General features: G+C 40.9%; 1 protein-coding gene across 2 annotated transcripts in view; it reads left to right on the plus strand.

Moving 5' to 3' along the window:
* Positions 1–594: 594 nt before the first annotated feature.
* Positions 595–20161, plus strand: part of LOC122051720 (TBC1 domain family member 15-like) — a 31296-nt gene continuing 11729 nt past the window's right edge. Inside the window, exons 1-5 of one of the 2 annotated variants that reach the window (XM_042612967.1) lie at positions 595–788; positions 898–994; positions 1661–1756; positions 14610–14713; positions 15750–15994. In XM_042612967.1, coding sequence (XP_042468901.1) covers positions 899–994; positions 1661–1756; positions 14610–14713; positions 15750–15994 — 541 coding nt within the window. In that variant the 5' untranslated portion in view covers positions 595–788; position 898. The remainder of the gene's footprint in view (positions 789–897; positions 995–1660; positions 1757–14609; positions 14714–15749; positions 15995–20161) is intronic. The other variant, XM_042612968.1, reaches the window with a different exon arrangement.

Here is a 20161-nt window from a genome sequence, read left to right on the forward strand (position 1 = left end):
CTTGGGGCTCAGCAACCTTTGGGGCTTGGCAACCTCTGGGGCTGACTGGGAATAGACTGAGAGTTGTGCTCATAAGAGGTGAAGGACTGAGCCCTAAAACCTGACTAACTCTGGGGTCGACCGGGAGTAGACTAAGAGTCGTACCATAAAAAGTGAGGCATTGAGCTCTGAGCTCCGACTAGCGTTGGCTCGATCAAGAATAAACTAGGAGTCATGTCCTTAAACCTTGGAGACCTAACTGATACTGGAGTCGATCTAGAGTAGACTGAGAATTAGATTTTATTAGAAGACTACAGTCCATTAGAATATATACTTCTCAATCTACCATCTCTTTTTATCTCTGAACTATTATATCATCGTGACTATTGATCCATCCCACTCCTATATGGTATTATTATGCCTTCTGTCAGCCGTCAATATTATAATACTAGCAAAAATGTAAAAAAAATAAATGGCGGAAAAAGATAATTAAGTAAAGAAATAATGACTTCAAAATAAATTAAGAAAAAGAAAACCGCTGCGACGGCAACCAACCACAAATCAGTGACTTAGTCTTTAATTATACGACTAATACTTAATTAAAGTCAGTTAATAATGACTTAAATCAACCAAATCTACGCGGAGCAATCTGGACTCGTTCCATTTCGCCGGCTATCGACCGAGAGAGCGCGTACGTGCTCCCTCCAAATACGAGGGTGCGCCCCGTCGTCCTCCCTCCCTCGTCAAAACGGAGCCTTTGCCTCCGGTGCGCTTGATCTGGACAATTTCCTGGCCGGCGCGGTGTAAAGGTGGGATCTTCCTGTAGCTGATCGGCGGCCGGGGTTCCAGCTTGAGCGACCGCGGGGGATCTTTCGCTATTGTCTGAGATTTTTGTCGTGTCGATTGTGAGTTTGGCAGGATGATGACGTGGAGAGGTAACGGGGTTCCGGCGGATTCTTACTACGAGGCTCGGGAAGGGTGCGCCGAGGGGCCCGAGAGCAAGTTCAAGATTAAGGTTCGTTAGATCGCGTTCGAGGTTTTTGGTTATTTGAAGATTTGCTCGAAGTGAGTTCTCCAATTTTTGGGATGTTTTCTTATCTCCGGTTGGAACTTGTTTGATTTTTTTCATCTTAGTCAACGCAGGAATTCATTAGTGACAGGCATGATCTGGCCTGTAAGATCATGGCACTTGGCGATTCCGTGCCTGCTAAACATAATCTGGAAATATTTACTTTGGCCCTATTGATATTTTTATTCTGTATCGGTTTTTAGTAGATGTTTCTATATCATGTAAATCAAGCTTGGAAAGGGGAATAAGCTGTATTAATGCAAAAGAGAGGGATTATAACACATCTGTTGTTTTTTCAGATCTTGCTAAGCAAAGATGATTGGCCTTTTCTGTTATTTCCATTCTAGGTGACTTCAGTTCGGTTCTTCCTTATTTATTGTGCCTTTCTCACATGCCTAGACCACTTGAGAGATGTGGGCATAACACGTGAACCGTAGAGGTGGAATTCAGGAAATTGAATGATGTGAATTATTTCTTTAGAAGGTCCATACCTCTAAAGGAGTATCTGTTAACAGAAAGATCTTTTTGAGTTACATTAAATAGTCTTGAATTTCCTTGTTCAAATGTTTCAGTTAATTCCTTTAACAAAATTGTTCTAGTTTGTTCGTGTAGGCTGGAAGGACTCTAAGCGTACGAAGATGGCAAACCGCATTCAGTCCAGAAGGTTATTTGGACATTGCTTCGGTTCTCAGACGTATACAGCGGGCAGTATGTTTGATATTTAGCTCTTCTTTTAGCGTCAATACCATCTTCTTTATTATAGTTTTGCCACATCATTATATAAAAACTCCCGTGCTGTTGCTCTATACTAGCATTTGTGCATAAAAAAAACCATGGGTATCATTGAAATCCTCCATAAATGAGCTGTATATATTCTATATATAACTTTTAGTGAAAATTAAACCGAAGGGAACTCTTATATTTGAGAGGTCAAATTACTTCACCTCCATGTTACTCAGCCAAAAATTTGGAAAAGTGTAATATGAGCAAGTAGTTTCTATAAATTTTCTGATATTATGGTATTTAATTTGCTCAAGAATATAATAAAAAATTTTACAAGCTCTGGTAGATTTTTGTATACCAATACAATCCTCATCTAGACACTTTATGGTTCTAGTACAAGAACAAGCTGTTTTTTTGAGGTATTTCAATTAATTTTCTGGATTTTTTTTAGAGAAAATAGAAATCAATACAATCCTCATCTCGACACTTTATGGTTCTAGTACAAGAACAAGCTGTTTTTTTGAGGTATTGCAATTAATTTTCTGGATTTTTTTTAGAGAAAATAGAAATCAATCTAGTCTATAGTATGGTTACATCTCTCATAAAATTATTATTCTTACTCCTAATTTACCAATTTCATCTAATAAATGCACAAAAGATTGTGACTTAATCAAAGTTCTCATATCAAGTTAATGATCCTTCTACCTAGATGACATGTTTAAAATATATTATCAAATGGGGGGAGAGAAAGGCCCAAGGAATTTAGTGGGAGAAACATGGAGACAAGGTGATTGGGTCTAATGTTTGTTTTTTAAATTTCTTTTAGGCAGTTGTGGCAAGAAGATGAATGAATGATAAATGCCATCCTGTAGGAGAGTATGCGCAAAGTCAAAGATACATAAAAAGAAAGGAAGAGGGAAAATATATGAGAAGAGATTATTAGAACTACATTGAGACCTATCAATATCATTACTATGTTGGTGATCGTTAATGGGATTGACTTTACATGAAAGGTATGCCAACGATTCAATAAGGTTAGTATTCCAAAATACTGATTTAACTTGTGCTTCTTGCCTTGGATGAGGGGGATCCATTGTTTGGTTTCAGCCAATCAAAAACTAGGTATTTCTTTGGCATTCCTTTTACCATGACTAGTTGCTCAACACCAAGGAATATTTCATATTTATTTTGTCAAATTTTGAACATTGCTTGTCCATCTTGCCATGACATGTGCCATATCTAGTAGTTTAACAACAAGGAATTGTCATATTTATTAACGTGACTGATACGGGTTATGACAAGCAGACCAAGGGAATGATGTGGAAGTTAGAGTCAAGATGGCGGAGAGGTCAAAGTCGTGATGACATGGTGGTCTAAGTCAAGAAAGGAGAACATCTCCTCACCTGGGTATGATTGGTTGCCCAAACCCAACCGAGTAATAGGCTAGCTGGGCAAGTAGTGGCCGACTAGCCTTTAAGCCGCTCAAACGTATACAGTCTAGTACTCCACTTAAAAGATAATGTGTCCAGTCGTTCCACAGTCGATCGAGGTTTTGAGGCAGCCACCTCCTAGGCCGATCGGGATGTCTGAGCCATCTCATCCTTAGGGTTGGTTAGAGTATGGGTTGGCCTCCTTGAGGATCGTGAATCCCTCTATACATGCTCGGTCGGATAAAAGGCCGATTAGCTTTGAAGTATTTATCCTCATATCACTACCCGGATGGATTTCTAGCAAAGCATAAGTTGTCAGATGAACTTCTAAGAAATATGGGGCATCATATTATTTCTCAAACGGATTCCTAACATGAACAGGACATTACATTATTCTCCGAATGAAGGTCTCAATACTGTATAGCACATAACTGAGCGGCTTAATGCCGAGACAGGTATAAAGGCGGTCGGCCTTACTGGTCGGGTAAGATACATGCAGTATAATACATAACGGAACAGATTATACAACCGAGTAGCTCAGTAGAGACGACCGACCTTAAGGACTGGTCGAGATATACTTAGCAGACAACATTCTAACAATTTGTCACATAGAGAATATTCTTCTGAAAACTTCTTTGGGGGCTATTGTGTCTCCCATCAGCAAACCATTTATGAAAACATATTTTCACATTAACCCCAGCAGTAACAGAAGCTATAAACGACAAAAGATGGTATACATGTGGGTAAAAGAAAGATTCCTCGAATAATTATGGCACAATGCCTGACAAACTTTGACACACATTGCCACCTCATGATTGCGGAGGTTCTGAGAGGTGGTATATAAAGGGGAGTCCTCTCCATGGTGAAAGTACGTTCTTTGTGTTGGAACCCCAAGGTTGTTTTGGTGTGATCAACAAGTTAAGTTAGGTCCTGTGTGTATTTAACCCTGTGTCTAAGTGTGCAGGAGCTTAGGAGCACAGGTACTCGAGCGGAAGACGCAGCTAGCGAGAAGGACGGCACGCGGTGCATCCGAGGGACGAGGGGCTGCGGAAGAGTACACCGGCGGACGAGAAGGAAGCGCGTGGCGATTCCGAAGAGGCGGACGAGAAGGAACACACCGCAATTCCGAGGGACGAGAAGCCGAGGAAGAAGCCGCTGAGGAGAAGATGGGTTGGTCCGGATGTCGAGATCACCAATCAAGCGGATCCGGAGCAGAAGACCGAGACGGGGACTTAACGGAGAAGTGGTCCGACAAAAGTCAACCGATTGACTTTTTGCTCGGCGCCGAACCAATCCGGCGCCCGGCGCCCACCAACCCAAGATTTTCATCGGATCGAGTCAAACTCGATCCAACGCTGGGGATAAAATTTATCCCCTGTGGCGCCGGAACCCTTCCAGGCGCCCCGACCAAGGCTATAAATATAGCGTTGATCCAGAAGCTTTTCATAAATTCAGAACTCACGCATTTCTTTAAAACACTTGTACGCTTTCTGTAGTTAGCTTCTGTTGTGCGCTTCAACTTTGTAAGAGGCTTCTCCACCTGAAGGAGAAATTCTAGTGCGATCATCTTTCTTGGATTAACAACCTCCCTGGTTGTAACCAAGTCAAAACCTGGTGCCTAGTTTTCTGTTATGATCTTAGTTTATTGCTTTGATTATTTTACAAGTGTCAGTTTAAGAGTTCGAGAAGGGTGTTTGTGTTTTGATTTCTGCAGGGCTATTCAACCCCCCTTCTAGCCGGCCCAACGGTCCTACACTTTGGACATCTGCAACATTACTCTGGCGTACACGTTCTTACTGTTCTATATCCACTCATCCAGATTTGTCGTTGGAGGGCCTTCGCCAGGGACTCCCCCTGGTTTATAGGGATGTTTTGTTGACTCCTCTCTTTATGCGCAAGATCGAAGGAAAGCTTCTCCTATGAGAGAAAGATCTTCCACCAGGCAACCACCAATCCATCGTGCCCAACGCGTCATCTCTGCAGTTTTCAGACAGAATCAAATTTGGCATCGTCTGTGGGAACTTTTGCCTGAATCTGAGAATCAGAGTTGGAAGAAGCTGGAAGACTTACTACTGTTACCCTGACGTAAGAAGACCGGGATCTGGTCATCAATGCCCGAGAGCAAAACCTATTGCAACAACAATAACAATAACAAGTGGCTATCGGTGGCACCCTATTGCCACCCAATCTCGTTGTATCAACAACAACCCATTAGAGGGAGAGAGGAGCTAGGGAGGAAGGCCCAGTTGCTCTGCCGCGGGCGTCCCACTCACCGTTTCTATGCCATCGTGTGCTCTTTTGCACGCCGCCTGAGCACTTGAGCCGGGGGACTGCATCAAGAATCCTATGGAGAAGTGCGGGTTCGAGAAGGACGTAGGGGAAAGGCTCTAGCAAGATGCAACTCCCCTGAAGAAATTAGTACCTCGTTCTCTCAGAAGGTGCTAGAAGACAAGTTGCCGAAGCATTATCATACTCTAGCGATAGGAGAATACTCAGGGTCGATTGACCCTGAGAATCATCTCCTTAAATTTGAGCACGTTACTCTTCTCCATCAATTTACCGACGGGGTAGAGTGCCAGGTGTTCCTCACCACATTTGGCGGCTAGGCGCAAAGGTGGTTTAAGTGACTATCGGTCGAATCCATTCATAATTTCAAGGATTTCCACAAGTTTTTCCTCCATTACTTTGCTAGTAGTCGTGCATTTTAACCATCTCAACATTTTGATTTGTGCTTTACAACCAATTAGGGGCTATGACATGAAAAATATGGGTATGTCCCTAGTTGAACTCACTTAAAATGTCTTCGGGGAGCTCCCTATTGAGGTGATGACGATCTATGAATCGCGGGGGAGGTTTTATAGACAAATAGCTACCCTCCCTTAATTGTCTGGTAGCTTCCTCGGCCATATGAGTGAGTGTTTTGGAGATGCGCTTTGCAAATATTGTCCCAAAATTGGGAGAATTGAGATAATCCTTTCGTCTAGTCTCAAAACGTTCATCCTCCCCAACTTTGTACGTCTCCATCTCAACCTTGGTCGAGTTTAACTTGGCTTGTAGCGATCTGACCGTTTGTGTATCTAATTTTCTTTGTTGTTTCAGTATCGTTAAGTTCTTGGAATATGATCCAGTGGTTTGTGCAGAGAAGCTAGCTATGTGAGAAGCCCTTAATTCCTCTAGCAAGGTAGTTTTTTGATCTAGGTTTGAAACGACCCTGTCCCTTATAGCCTTTTCTACTCGAAGCTGAGACTTGCTAGTTTGTAATAAGACTTCCAACCTTTTCTTGCCCGTATAATAAGACTTTGCTAGTATTTGAGATTCCATCAAATTTTGCCTCATACTTGAGAGGTGTTTGGCTTGAGCTTCAACCTCTCCTCGTAAGTTAGTCACTTCAATGCTGGAAATGAGTGCTACAAATTATAATTCTTCTACTCGCCCTCTCAAAACTTTGTTGGCACACTCTAAGTCTACAATCATTTGGCTTAAGTGCATCCCAAAAGCGAAAAATTGAGAAAGAACAAGGAGGTCTTAGTCCATAAGGTATGTCAATGAAATCTTAGTCCATAAGGTATACCAAATTATAAGCTTATCGTGGTCGCATTTAGGGCATGTTCATCCGCGCATACTGACAGTAGATCCTCTTGACTCCTCTTGACTGTTCACGAGCCTTTAACCAAGATTCAGCTAAGGAGCCGTTTAACTTTAATACCTCATACGAAGATGAAGCAGTAGCATCCATTCCTTACTGACTTGGTAATACATAAGATTGTTTAAAATGGCGAGGAGGACCAGTCGAAGAGTTGGCCTTGATGGAAGAGCAACGAAAGTCTTAAGTGATCTCGAACGAACGGAGGTCGGTCGAGCAGGCGAAGGCTTTGGTACTTTCCCGATTGACCCAAGGTCCTATGCGACTACTGAGCGCCCAGGTGTAAGATCGACCGATCTTGTATTGGAAGTTCGTTTAGAACCCGGGGTGATTAAAGAAGCGCCTAAAGCTTGCGGCAGAGTAAACTGAGTAGGCAAAGATTCTGGTATTGTCTCGATTGGTCGGGTATCTGGGCAATCGCATAGGATGCAGGTGTAAGAATAGCTGGCCTCATCATAACAATTCTAGAATGAGATTGATGACTTTTTTGAAATCCAAGCTCTTTACCTTTAGCAAAAGAAACCTTGGTCATATCAGAGGAAGTCCGCTTGGTGGTTGGTTGCTCGGATAGATCTAGACCCGAAGTCTCTGATCGTGGCCTTTTGCGCTTGAACGAGAGGGGGGTATTTGAATTAGAAGAGCTAGAAGAGGAAGTTCCATTGGGAGAATCTATGGGGGGCAAACAGCTGGCAGAGGGCGAAGCTTGCTCGGCTTCGCGATCCTTTAGCAGTGCTTCCCCCCGTTGGTTCAAAACATCTTCCTTAGTTCATTTGAAAAGAAAGGCTGGGGTGATAGCCTTCACTACAACAATAAGCAAATATCATAAGGAAGACCTTTACAAGTAACTAAGGAAGAGATGAAGATTTCATACTAAAAGTGGCGCTAAACCCAAGGTTGACCGGGGTTAGCCTAAAAACATATAACAAGCCCCCTATGGTTAGCTCGGGTAGAATGAATTTTAGGCCTCTTAGTCTCTCCAAAGCCTTGCACAAGATCGGATTGGTGCGGATATTACCTAAATCTGGGATAGGAGAAAGATGTTGCTGCCAGGTTATTGGGTAAGGCAAAGAGGCGGGGAGCCGAATGAAGAAGAATTTATCTCACCATTCGTCCTAAGCTAGAATCCTATCAAATAAAGCTTTCTTAGGGTGGATGCGGAAACGAAATAGGCCATCCATCACTTGTTGAGGATAAAAATAATGATGAAATAGATGGAGGGATAAAAGGAGGCCAAATAAACGGAAAACAATAGTGACACCATAATGCGAAGGGAATTGGAGAGAAGTTGATGAAGTGATAGATGGAAATATTAGCTAAATGCGATAAAGAAAGGGTGGATAGGAAAGCGCAGCTCCGCTATAACCTGTTCCCTAAAAACAGGGACACTTTCCGTTGGAGGAAGGTGGGGGCGATCATCGTTGTTGGGTGTAACTATGAAAATAGGTGTTCCGTAGTTGAAATTGAGGTCGTGAGCATCTACAAAGCGGAAGTCTGAGGAGCAGTGCGTATACCACGCGTTATCCTTAGCCATTTTTGCGAAGAGAAGGAGATGAGTATGGAAAGGAAGAGAACAACGAAGAAAAATCAGCGAAGAAGAAGAAGAAGGGATGAAGAAGTTAAAACTCTTGAAGCTTTTCTTATGGAAATCCCGAAAAGTCACCTTTCAAGCAGGACCATTGAATTATAACAATAAATAAGTGGGTTAAATTTTAGATCGTGGAATAGGAAGATGAAACAGCGGTGCAGGAAAATATGTGTACTTGTAATAACGCACACACACGTGTCACCCGCAAAAAGCCTATAGTGGTAGTCCTCTTGAAGCATCAACGCCTTTATCAAGGTGAGCCTTGTTTTTTGTGCCACTCTCTCAAAGGCCCGGTCGGTCTAAGATCGAATGAGCTTTACTCGAGAAGAAAATGAGTAAAATAATAATGGCCAGAAGTAGGTTAGACTGATTCTAACCTTGAGTGGAGTCATACTGAACGGGTTTAATCCTGACCGACTTTAATAGGTATTATTTGTTATTGTTTGTATGTTCTTGAATCTCGGACGAGTTCAACCCTAAGTAGAAGTAAAATTAGATAAAATTATTCCCGAACGGTTTTTAATATGACTGTACCAAACTAGAGACATCATTCGGTATAGGGCGCTTATTCTTCAAGATCGGGTGAGTGGTTTCTGAAACTATAGCCACTCGAACTTTGATCTGGACGAATCTACGCCGTCTTAGGTCAGCACATGCTCAGGAAAAGCATAAATTATTAGACAAGCCAACCGTATCGTCAAGATACGCGACAAATTTAACAAAAACTTGATCATATAGGTTGCTTATGTCACAAACACAAATATAGAGTCCTAATTCATCACCAAAGGAAGCAAGGATTACAGAGTAAATCATAGCAAATCAGAATAGTTTGGGAAAAGGTCAGGCAGAGCTTTGCGATTTATCCTCTTGCGGTCAAGAAAGTGGGCAGGAGGAATAGAAGTTAAGCGACCACCTTCCTTTAATTGTTCCACTGCACCTTCCGCTTTAAGAAGTGCTTTGCTGATGGACCGGGCGATGGGCACATTTAACTCAGGTGTTTGGAGAAGGGCTATCTTCCTCGTTTCGAAGTGCTTATCTTCTCCTACTCAGTAGGCTTCCAACTCGCTCGGGCAACTGTTAGTTCAACTGAAATACCTGATAACTCTGATTCTTTGGTAGATAATGTGGTCTGAGCAGTTACTGGATCCGAGCGTGAGGTATCCCACTCAGCCTCTTGGGCCACCAACTCAGAAACTTTGGCAACTAACTTAGTGTTATGAGTAGCATTTTGCTCCTTCAATTGAGAAGATAGGCGACCATATTTTGTAATTTTTTCAACTAGCTCTATCTTTATATTCACTTGGAGGATCATCTCTGATTGAAGTTTAGCCTCAAAGATATCCAGAGCAGTCTTTAAGCTGATCGCCCTCTCAAGTTCAGCTTTTGCCAAACGTTGAGCCTCTTGGAGCTGGGCTTCTAGCTCACTCAGCCATTTAGAGGAGGGGGCTGTAGTAGCTTCAGAAATTTATTGCTTCAGCGATTTATTTTCCTGTGCCAAAGAGTATAATTGTTGGCTGACACTCATCTCAATCACCTAGCTTTGAAGGAAAGGACAAATAACATTAGAAACAGTCAATGTGGAAAGTGGTAGGTTAAAATACTTCACCTTGGTTCGTAAGTAAACGTATTCATTTGCTAATTCCTTAGGAGTTAGCTCGCTGAACTGGTTTCCAGCATCCTCCTAGGCCTTTGTTAAACGACCCCTTAGAAGTATCTGGCCGGTCGGAGCAGTTGAGGGAGAACTTATGGCCTGGGCGGCCGACATATCAAAAGTGGTCGAAAATTGATGAGGCCGTCTTGACTCGGTAGGGCCCGAAGGAGTTTTCGTCCGAAGAGATACAATGAAAGCTGAGTCTATCGGCTCGTCTGGCAAGGAAATGACCTCTTGAGTCTGGGTAGCTTCCGACGTTGGGCAAGCAGAAGGAAGAGCAGACAAGGTCCACTCGGAAGATTGCTCTCGTACTTCCTGTTAGAACTCTGGGGTAGTTTTGATGTGGTCAACCAAGTTCAGTTAGGTCCTGTTGTGTTTAATCCTTGTGTCTAAGTGTGCAGGAGCTTAGAAACACAAAAAGTCGAGTGGAAGACGCAGCTAGCAAGAAGGATGACATAAGAGAGAGCCGACGGGCTTGATGTGTCCGAGGGACGAGGTGCTGCGGAAGAGTACACCGGCGGACAAGAAGGATGTGCACGATGTTCGAGGGACGAGAAGTCAGGCAGGAATCCTGCTCGAGGAGAAGGTCAGAAAATGAGTTCGGATGAACCCTATTCCGGATGGCCGAAATCACCCAAGCGAGCGGAGAGCGGAAAAGCCAAAGGAGAAGTTTGGAGCTCGGTAGCAGCTGCAGAAGGCGCCTTTAATGGTATTGAAGGCGACCTTGCGCCTTTCAGGAGGAAGGCGCCTTTAACCCTTGAAGGTGCCTTCGAGGTGGCATGGAAGGCGCGCCTTCAAACAGTGAATGTTGCGAAGATAAATTTTATCTTCGCACGGATAGGATTTGCCATGCTGGAGGCGCCTTCCACCCTATTGAAGGCGCCTTCCAGCCTCGGATAAGTTTTTCCATGGGCTATAAAAATACTCCTGGACCTAGGAAAAATAAAACAACTTCTGTATTAACTTCCTAGCAACTTTCTGAGCTTTTCAAAGAGTGTAAGAGGCTTCTCTGCCTTCATCAAAGGAGACATTTTTAGTAGAGCTTTGCAACCGTCTTGGATTAACAACCATCTAGGTTGTAACTAAGTAAAAATCATAGTCTCTTACTTATTTTCCTTTTAAGTTGTTATTTCGTCTATTATTGTTGCTTAATTAGAATTGTGCTACTAATACAAGTCAAAAGAACAGGAAGGAGTTTAGCTTTCTTCTTACAGGCAATTCACTCATCTCTTGTTGGCCTCACTGCACCAACACTTCCTCTTGGACGGGCTTTGGCCAGCCAGGAGATAAGTGAGCGGAAGGCACCTCACCTGAGGGTGTTTCGGTTGAAGGTAAAGCCCGTCTAGGAAATAAGTGAGCGGAAGGCACCTCACCTGAGGGTGTTTTGGTCAAAGGTGCTAGTTCTTCTGGGATTTCGGAGTGGACAAGTTTGCGCCTTTTGCATCTTTTTAGAGGAACATCCTCTCCCTTCAAGGGAGAACCTTCAGACGTTAGAGGTGTAAGGGAAGACAGTTCCTCCGAAGCAGCAACTGCCCTAGACTCAGCCGCGAGACTCTCGGACGCCTCACTAGTAGGGGTGGGCGGTTGTAAGCCTCGCTCAGCCTGTAGTTCTCGCTCCTTAGCAAGGATTTCTTACTCTTCCATGTTGATCGAGTCATCAACTAGAGCAGAGAAAATGACGTTCATTGCATAAAATAAAGAATACCTTATTTAGTGATAATACAGTGACCAAGTTATTGGAGCTTACCGAGAGAGTCGGGAAGCTTCTTTTGTATAGGACTCAAGTCAAACAAGTGCAGGAGGCCTTCGCGCAACCACTGGTGTATTTTAAAGCGTTGGTTGCTTAGCTTGGGAAAGTATGAGACATAGGTAGCGTTATGTTTGTAATTCCCTATGTTGGGGAGGGGAGGAAGTGAAGATTGCCATTCAGTCGGTCAAGAGGCGGGCTCAAGCATTTTAAGGAAAAAGAAATGTGACTTCCAACCCTTATTCGAAGAAGGCATGTCTTCGGACGAGATTGAAAGAGGAAAACTTCTGGTTCCGATTTTTGTATAAGAAAATAGGAAAAAATTTTGAAGCGTAAGGGGAATGCTATATAGATGAAATAACATAAATGTGCCGCATAGGGCATGGATAACGTTCGGGGTGAACTCTTATAGAGGGATGCAGAAATATTGACTCACCGCTGATAGGAATAGGGAACAGGGAAACGAAGACTGGCTGGTAGCTGGTATGTGAAAAAGGTGATGTGATTATCAGGAGGAGGATGATGAGGTGGACGTTAGGAGAAGGGATAACAGTTCGATAGCTCTCAGGGATTTCATACCGAGCACGGATATAAGCTTTATCAGCGGCATCAAAATCCGAAAAAGTTAGGGTTTACCAATGGGCAAAGGATTCTTCCGCCATGAGAAAATATGAAGTAGGAAAAGAAAGAAGGACTTACTGATGGCCAAAGGGGAAAAAGAGAAGAACACCATAGGTGAAAGGTCGCCAGAGAAGAAAGCAGGGAAAATGAAAGGCAAAGTGTTGAGAATATGAGTTGTTTAGGGTTTTTATAAAGTAGAATTCAATTATGATCGTTGGATTGAAATGACATGCAACAAATGATCTGAACGAAGAGAGAGACCGTTTAGTTATTCGAGGAGATGTGCGTCAAAAGCCGTTTCAAAAAATAACAAGGGGCCCACGTGACATCAACCCATAAATAGGCATTTATGATGGACGTGACAACCAAATCATTTCTTTGTCCATGCACCTCTCCGCGCGTCCTTGTTAATTTCTCCTGAACAGCTGGCTACTAGCGAGTAGTTTTTGAAAAAATTACAAAGTCTTTAAGGCATAAAGGAGAGTACAAATTACTGGACGACCCCGATGAAAGGGATGAGTGGCCAGAAACTAAACTTGGGTCCAGTCAGTCGGCTACACCTTCTTCGACTAGACTTGAAGGGAAGGCTAGTGATACAGGTTATGACATTCGGACTCGAGGGATGACGTGGAAGTTAGAGTCAAGATGACGGGGCAGTCAAAGTCATGATGACGTAGTTGTCTAACTCAAGAAAGGAGAACATCTCCTCACCTGGCTATGATTGGTTGTCCAGACCCGACCAAGTAACAGGCTAATCGGGCGAGTAGTGGCCGACCAACCTTTAAGCCGATCAAATGTATAAAGCCTAGTACTCCACTTAAAAGATAACGTGTCCGGTCGTTCAACAACCGATCGGGGTTTTGAGGCGGTCGACCTCCTAGGCTGGCTGGGATGTCCGAGCCATCTCAGCCATAAGGTTGGTTAGAGTATGGTTTGGCCTCCTTGAGGATCACAAATCCCTCTTTGCACGCTCGGTCGGATAAAAGGTCGGCTAGCTTTGAAGTATTTATCCTCATATCACTACTCGGATGGATTTCTAGTAAAGCATAGGTTGTCAGATGAACTTCCAGGAAACACGGGGTATCATATTATTTCTCAAACAGATTCCTAACATAAACAGGGCATTACATTATTCTCTGAACGAAGGTCTCAATGTTGTACAGAACATAATTGAGAGGCTTAATCCCAAGATAGGTATAAAGGCGATCGGCCTAACGGGTTGGCCAAGATACATGCAGTATAATACATAATAGAGCAGATTATACAAAGTGTAATCGAGCAGTTCAGACAGCCGGCCTTAAGGACCGACCAAGATATACTTAGTAGACAATATCCTAACAAACTGTTAGAATAATAACTACATGTCAGATAATATTCTTTTGGAAACTTCTTTGGGGACCATTGTGTCTCCCATCAACAGACTATTTATGACAACATATTCTCTCATCAACCTCAACAGTAACATAAGCTATAAAAGATAAAAGAGGTATACATGTGGATAAAAGAAAGATTCCTCGAACAATTACCTAACAAACTCTGACACATATTGTCACCTCACGATCGCGGAGGTTCTGAGAGGTGGTATATAAAAGAGGAGTCCTTTTGTGGCGAAGGTACGTTCTCTGGACATCTGCAACTTTACTTTGGCGCACATGTTTTTACTGTTCTAGATCCACCCGTCCGGATTTGTCCTGATTTGAGCGTTGGAGGGCTTTCGCCAGGGACTCCCTCCTGATTCCTAGGACATTTTGTTGACTCGTCTTTTTGTACACAGGATCGAAGGAAAACTTCTAGGAGAGAAAGGTCTTCCACCAGTTAACCACTAATCCACAGTGTCCAACGCGCCATCTCTGTAGTTTTTCGACAGGATTAGTGACTTAGGAACATTATTAGTCCATTTATACGGTGGGTAGATTTTGCTAATAACATAGGTAAATGTTCCTCTCTTTCTTAGACTTGATAATATAGTTGGCTATGCTTTATCAAAATTCCCTTTTGCATGACTAGAATATCTACATCAAGGAATGGTTGTTTGCTTTTGTGACAGCATAGTATCTCAATATTATTTCATTTTTCATTCCAAGTGAAAAACAAATAACAGCCTAAGATGAGCAACTGACTTTGATACCCTTGATTCCTAATATCTTCCTTACTGGATCAGGGTGTTCATCCTTCCATAAGAGGAGAGGTTTGGGAGTTCTTACTTGGATGCTTTGATCCAAAAAGCACCTTTGATGAACGTGAGCAACTGAGACAGCATCGAAGGTACACAATGACTGGATTTTTTTTTTAAAAAATTGCAAATGGTATATTGCATATAATTTATAATTTTTTCTTGTGGCACTATTCTCATTTTGGAGACATGCCCATCATTGCTAATTTGCTATATATGCTACTGATGCTTTTCTCATTCCACTTTATTCTGATTTTTTTCTCTTGCAATCCTGCCTTCAAGTGTAATGGTGAATATAGGCTATATAAGATAATTAAGTGTCATCAGCCATCCGCAGATTAGCTAAGATATGGCTGTGCACCAATGGACTATGTAAAATTAAGACAATCCCACACAAGGCTTCAGTCGATCATGGTAGGGAAAATTAATGTACAAAATCTTACCTGTGCTTAGTAAATAGGTTTTTCTTTTCTCTTGTTCCTCAAACTTTATCTCTTAAGTTATATTGGTCCATATTAATTTAAGCACAGTTCTTTGATTCACTCTTTGTCACAAACTATGTTTTCCAAAAGTCTTGAACTAATTGTTTATGATGATAGAATTAGTAATGTTACAAAAACTGCAAGCTACCAAATGAAGAATGTTCGATCCTATCATCTTATCAACTGGAAATCCATCATTTATACAAAGCAAAGTAGTCAAAACCTTGATTGATTTTTGTTTTCTAGTTCAATAAATGGATAGATTTATTAAATACTTTAAGATGAAGACTAAAGAGGAGCCTTGGTCAAGTTGCTACCGTGTGAAAGATCCCAGACACAAAACAATCTCTTGTAATGTAGGTAAGGTTGCGTATAATAGACCCAATATGGTCCGACCCTTTTCCGAGACTCCGCATTGGCAGGAGCTTCATGCATGTCCTTTTTCAAAATGAGAACTGTTACCAGCATCTTTGTTATACAACTTCATGTTTCTCTAGGTTAGTTAACAAAAAATTAAGTGTTTGATTTGTATCAGCAGATTAGTAAAGGTAGTAACAGTTGACCCTGTAGTTTCCGGCTAAAATGTGTTAACAGGAAGTTTTGACTTATTAGTATCCAGTCTAAGGGTAATCAGTTTTTCATACAGAGTGCAATATGAAAGATGGAAGGATGTGTGTCGTGAATTGGATTCTCATGTTGGCAGTGGAATAGTTGTCACAGCTCCATTAATCACTGAAGATGGTCAACCTATTAAAGACCCTTTAGTTCTCATGGAAGCCAGTCCTAATCAAATTTCATCTAAAAGGTCACAAGTTGATAGCGGTGCAGAAAGCACAGATCCTTTGATGAATAAACAAGTGATTAGTTGGAAGCTTACCCTACATCAAATAGGTACCTTTCATTTTTATATGTTATATGCTTTTGCTATGTTGATTATCATCCATTTCTTTCTTTCCTGTCCTTTAATAGGTTTTTGTGTCACTATATCTTCTTTGATACACTATCATGTCAATTGGATTGAATGCTCTCACCATGAAAGCTCTTCTCATTATATAGAAAATGTTAGTGATTTACAGGACATATTTTCAACCATAAATCCAGGTTGATTTGTAGTAATCTATCTAAATCAAGAAGGTATAGCTATACTATTAATTACAATATATTTACGGCTAAGTTACAACTATAATATATTTACCGCTATTAATTAAGGCTTGATATATGCTGTCATATGCTTCATCCTTGATGCATACTGTCATCCCCCCTCACATTGATGTTGGTCGATCAAGAAACATCAATTTGCCCACTAGAAACCGATAATATTGTCGTGTCAAGGCCTTATTAAAAATATTAGCTATATGAAGGTTGGTGGAAATATAAGAGAAATAAAATGAGTGCGCGAATAGAGTGGCAATCCACCTCAATATGCTTAGTATGCTCATGATAAATAGGATTAGTAATAATCTAAATGACACTAGTGTTATTAGCAGGAAGCGGAGTAGCAGTAGATTGAGAGGGACCAAGCTCAGCTGGAAGACCATGAAGCCAAACAATCTCAGAACAAGTAGTAGACATAGCACGGTATTCGAACTTCGTAGAAGATTTAGAAACACGATTTTGCTTCTTGCTCTTCCAAGAAATAAAGGAATTATCAAGAAACATACACCAATCTATGACAGATCAGCGAGTATAGGACATCCCGCCCAATCAACGTGACTATAGGCAACTAGATGAAGAGGAGAACCAGCTGAAAAAAACAATCCATGACACGGTGTCCTATGAAAATATCGAATGATTTGATAAACAACAACTCAATGTAGATGATGGGGATTTGTCATGAATTGACTAACTTTTGAACAACAAAGGAAATGTTCAGTCGAATAACAGTCAACTAGTTCAAGCTGCCCATCAATTTGTTGAAATATAGTAGGATTAGAAAGAAGATTACCCTCCTCACACTGGTACTTTATGTTTACTTCAAATGGAGTAGCTACAATAAAAACATCTTGGAGATTAGCTAAATGAAGCAAATCTTGTGTATATTTATGTTGATGCAAAAAAATCCCAGAATAATCAGTATGAACTTCCAAACCCAAGAAATAAGTAAGAGGACCAAGATCTTTCATATGAAATGAAGCTTGAAGATGTTTTAAATGAGCAATTAAGATAGAATCGGTCCTAGTGATAACAATATGATCAACATAAACTAGGAGAATGACAATACTAGTAGATGTCTTGCAAAGAAACAAAGATGAATCATATTAGCTCTGTGAAGAGGAAGAAGGCAAACCCGGCGGAGGAACCATGTAGATCTCTTCTTTGAGATCACCATGAAGAAACACATTCTTAACATCCATCTGATGAAGTGGTCATCCTTGTGAAGAAGCAATTGAAATAACCATTCAAACAATTGACATCTTGGTAACCAGAGTAAAAGTCTCGTCATAATTGATGTCATACTCTTGTTTGTTATCCAAGGCAACCAACCGTGCCTTTGAGCAATCTAGAGTACCATCTCAATGAAGATTGATAAGAGTAGACCCATTTACAACCAATGAATTTAACATTTGGGGGGCATAGAACAATATACTAGGTGTGATTGTCCACAAGAGCTAAGTTCTTCTTCTATGGCCTTGCACCAACAATCATGTTTAGTAGCTTCTGAATAACATGAAGGAATAGGAACAATGGATAAAGTAGTATAAAGAGATGTATGAGAAAAGCCATACCGATCCGGTGGACGGGTGATTCTGGAAGAGCGCCGTGGAATAGCATGTGAAAGTTGATTGAATTGGCGCAGATGTTGGATCAAGCTTATAAAACTGTAAAGTTGGACGTTGTTGTCATTGATACGCAAAGCCAGGCTTGATTTGGTCAAAAGTATTAGGTACCTCATCAAAATAAGGAAGGATAGGTGGCTCTGGCGAAGACTCAATATGAGTAGAAAAGAAAAATTAATTTTCAAAGAAAACAACATGACGAGTGATACGAAATTTGTTAGAGCATGGATCATAGCCAACATAACCTTTGTGTGAAATATTGTAGCCCATAAAAGCACATTTAATAGATTGAGCAAAAAGTTTATAATGTTCATAAGTGTTGGTGCAGGAAGCACCATAATCAAACTTATGTGTTGATATTGTCAAAAGTTAAGTCTTATAGTTATCTTATGAGTTAATCCATTGTGCAAGATGCTCAACTCAGAAAGTCCTAGTAGGTCAGCTAAATTCGATACTAGGCAAGAGAAGTCTCAGCAGATTGTGGAATCAAGCAAGAAGTCCAGATGGGTCAAGTTGACCTGACATTTAGCAGGTGGACTCTGTAGGTCTGGAGGACCTATATCGAGTCAAGTGGAAGTCCTGGCAAATGATCCAATACTGAACAGCTAAGTCCAACTAGGTCTGGAGGGTAGATGAGTTGAGGTAAGCTACTGGAGAGAGTGCAGTGAGGTTGTGTCTCGGCAAGGGACAAAACCTTAGGCGCTGATCCAACTAAAGAAAACCAACTGAGGTTACTAAGTTGAGATCAGAATAGTCAGTACTTTCTTATTCATGCATATATATATATATATATATATAACTCTATTTTGCAAGGACATTATCACTATTACTATGTTAACTCTGTTTTGCAGATAAATCAAATTTATTTCGAGTTAACAAATGGTTCGGTCGACTGAACTAGAGGATCAATTGACCGATCAGATTAGAATAAGAAGACCAGAGCAAAGATTACAAATTTGGTATTTACAAAGTCGACTGATAAAGTTTATGTTGACTGAACCATGAAAGGAAACAACAGCAAATCAGATCGAATCATCGCGTGAATGACAACTTTTCGGTTGATCCATCATCTGGATCAGTCGACCGAACACTGAGAATCACAGGATTGGATTATGGCAAACAAGGAACGGTGTGGAGTTCAATCGACCAATAGGAGGTTCACTCGACTGATAGGTTTAGTTGATCGAACAATTTTTCAATTGGTTGAACAATGCCTATAAAAGAAGGCCCCAAGGTTTGAGTCGAAAACAACTCTCATCTTCGATTCATTCCGCTTGTCCATGCAAGTTTCAACACCTTTGCTATGAGAAGCTATCCAACAACTGTGCTTATTCTTCAAGCTAGTGTTGTTGGTAACCTTTTTATATACTTGCACTTATTCTTTAAAGATAGTAGAATTGTTACTATCATCATATCATTTTGTATGATTTAATTATAGTGGATTGCCTAACGAAAGCAATCAATGATCGCAGGCCTGACAGTAGGAATCGTCAAAGGCTCCGAATCAAGTAAAAAAGACTTGTCCTTTGTCATGTTCTTTATTTTATTTTCTCTATGTACTCGAACTTTAACGAAAGAAAAGAAAAGTTTTTAAAGCGTCGAGATCATGGTTTAAAATTTCGAACCGTGTTGGAGTTTTGGTTCTAGACCGGAACGATACGGTTTCAATATCGTATTATGTCGTGTCGATACAGTTTCGGTAGTTTTTATTTTTTAAATATAAATGTTAGGCAAAAATAAATAAATATATTTTTCTTTAAAGAAAATTGATATATGAACTTAAATTAAAATTGATACATCATAATACAATATCTTACTAATACTAAAAGGAGTGACATGAATTAGATGGAAGCATTGGTTTTTGTAACATTTTGGTTAAATCAACTCCATAGTTTTTCAATACCTAGATTAAATAATTATCCCATGACATGTAATATTGATATTGATTTCTCCACATGTTCATCATCATGTCTCGATTGACCATTGAAAGTTGAATTTGAACTGGCATCACTGGAATTGGAACTAGTACAGGCACATGATAAGGATAAAGATATGTCCAAGCTCTGATATGATGGATCACCATATGATGCATCAGAACTATAATAGGAAGACTGAGTATGATAAACTTCGATCAGAATCAATCTCAGCTAAACTCTCCTGCATATTTCGATAATTATGAGTTTTCTCTTGTTTGTCACCCTTAGATCGATGTTGATACTGAGTTTTAATAATTCTACATCCATGATCATCATCTTGGGTTGCATGAGTGTAATCTTTCTCA

The sequence above is a fragment of the Zingiber officinale genome, chromosome 3A, assembly GCF_018446385.1.
Source record: "Zingiber officinale cultivar Zhangliang chromosome 3A, Zo_v1.1, whole genome shotgun sequence".
Taxonomy (NCBI): Eukaryota; Viridiplantae; Streptophyta; class Magnoliopsida; order Zingiberales; family Zingiberaceae; genus Zingiber; species Zingiber officinale.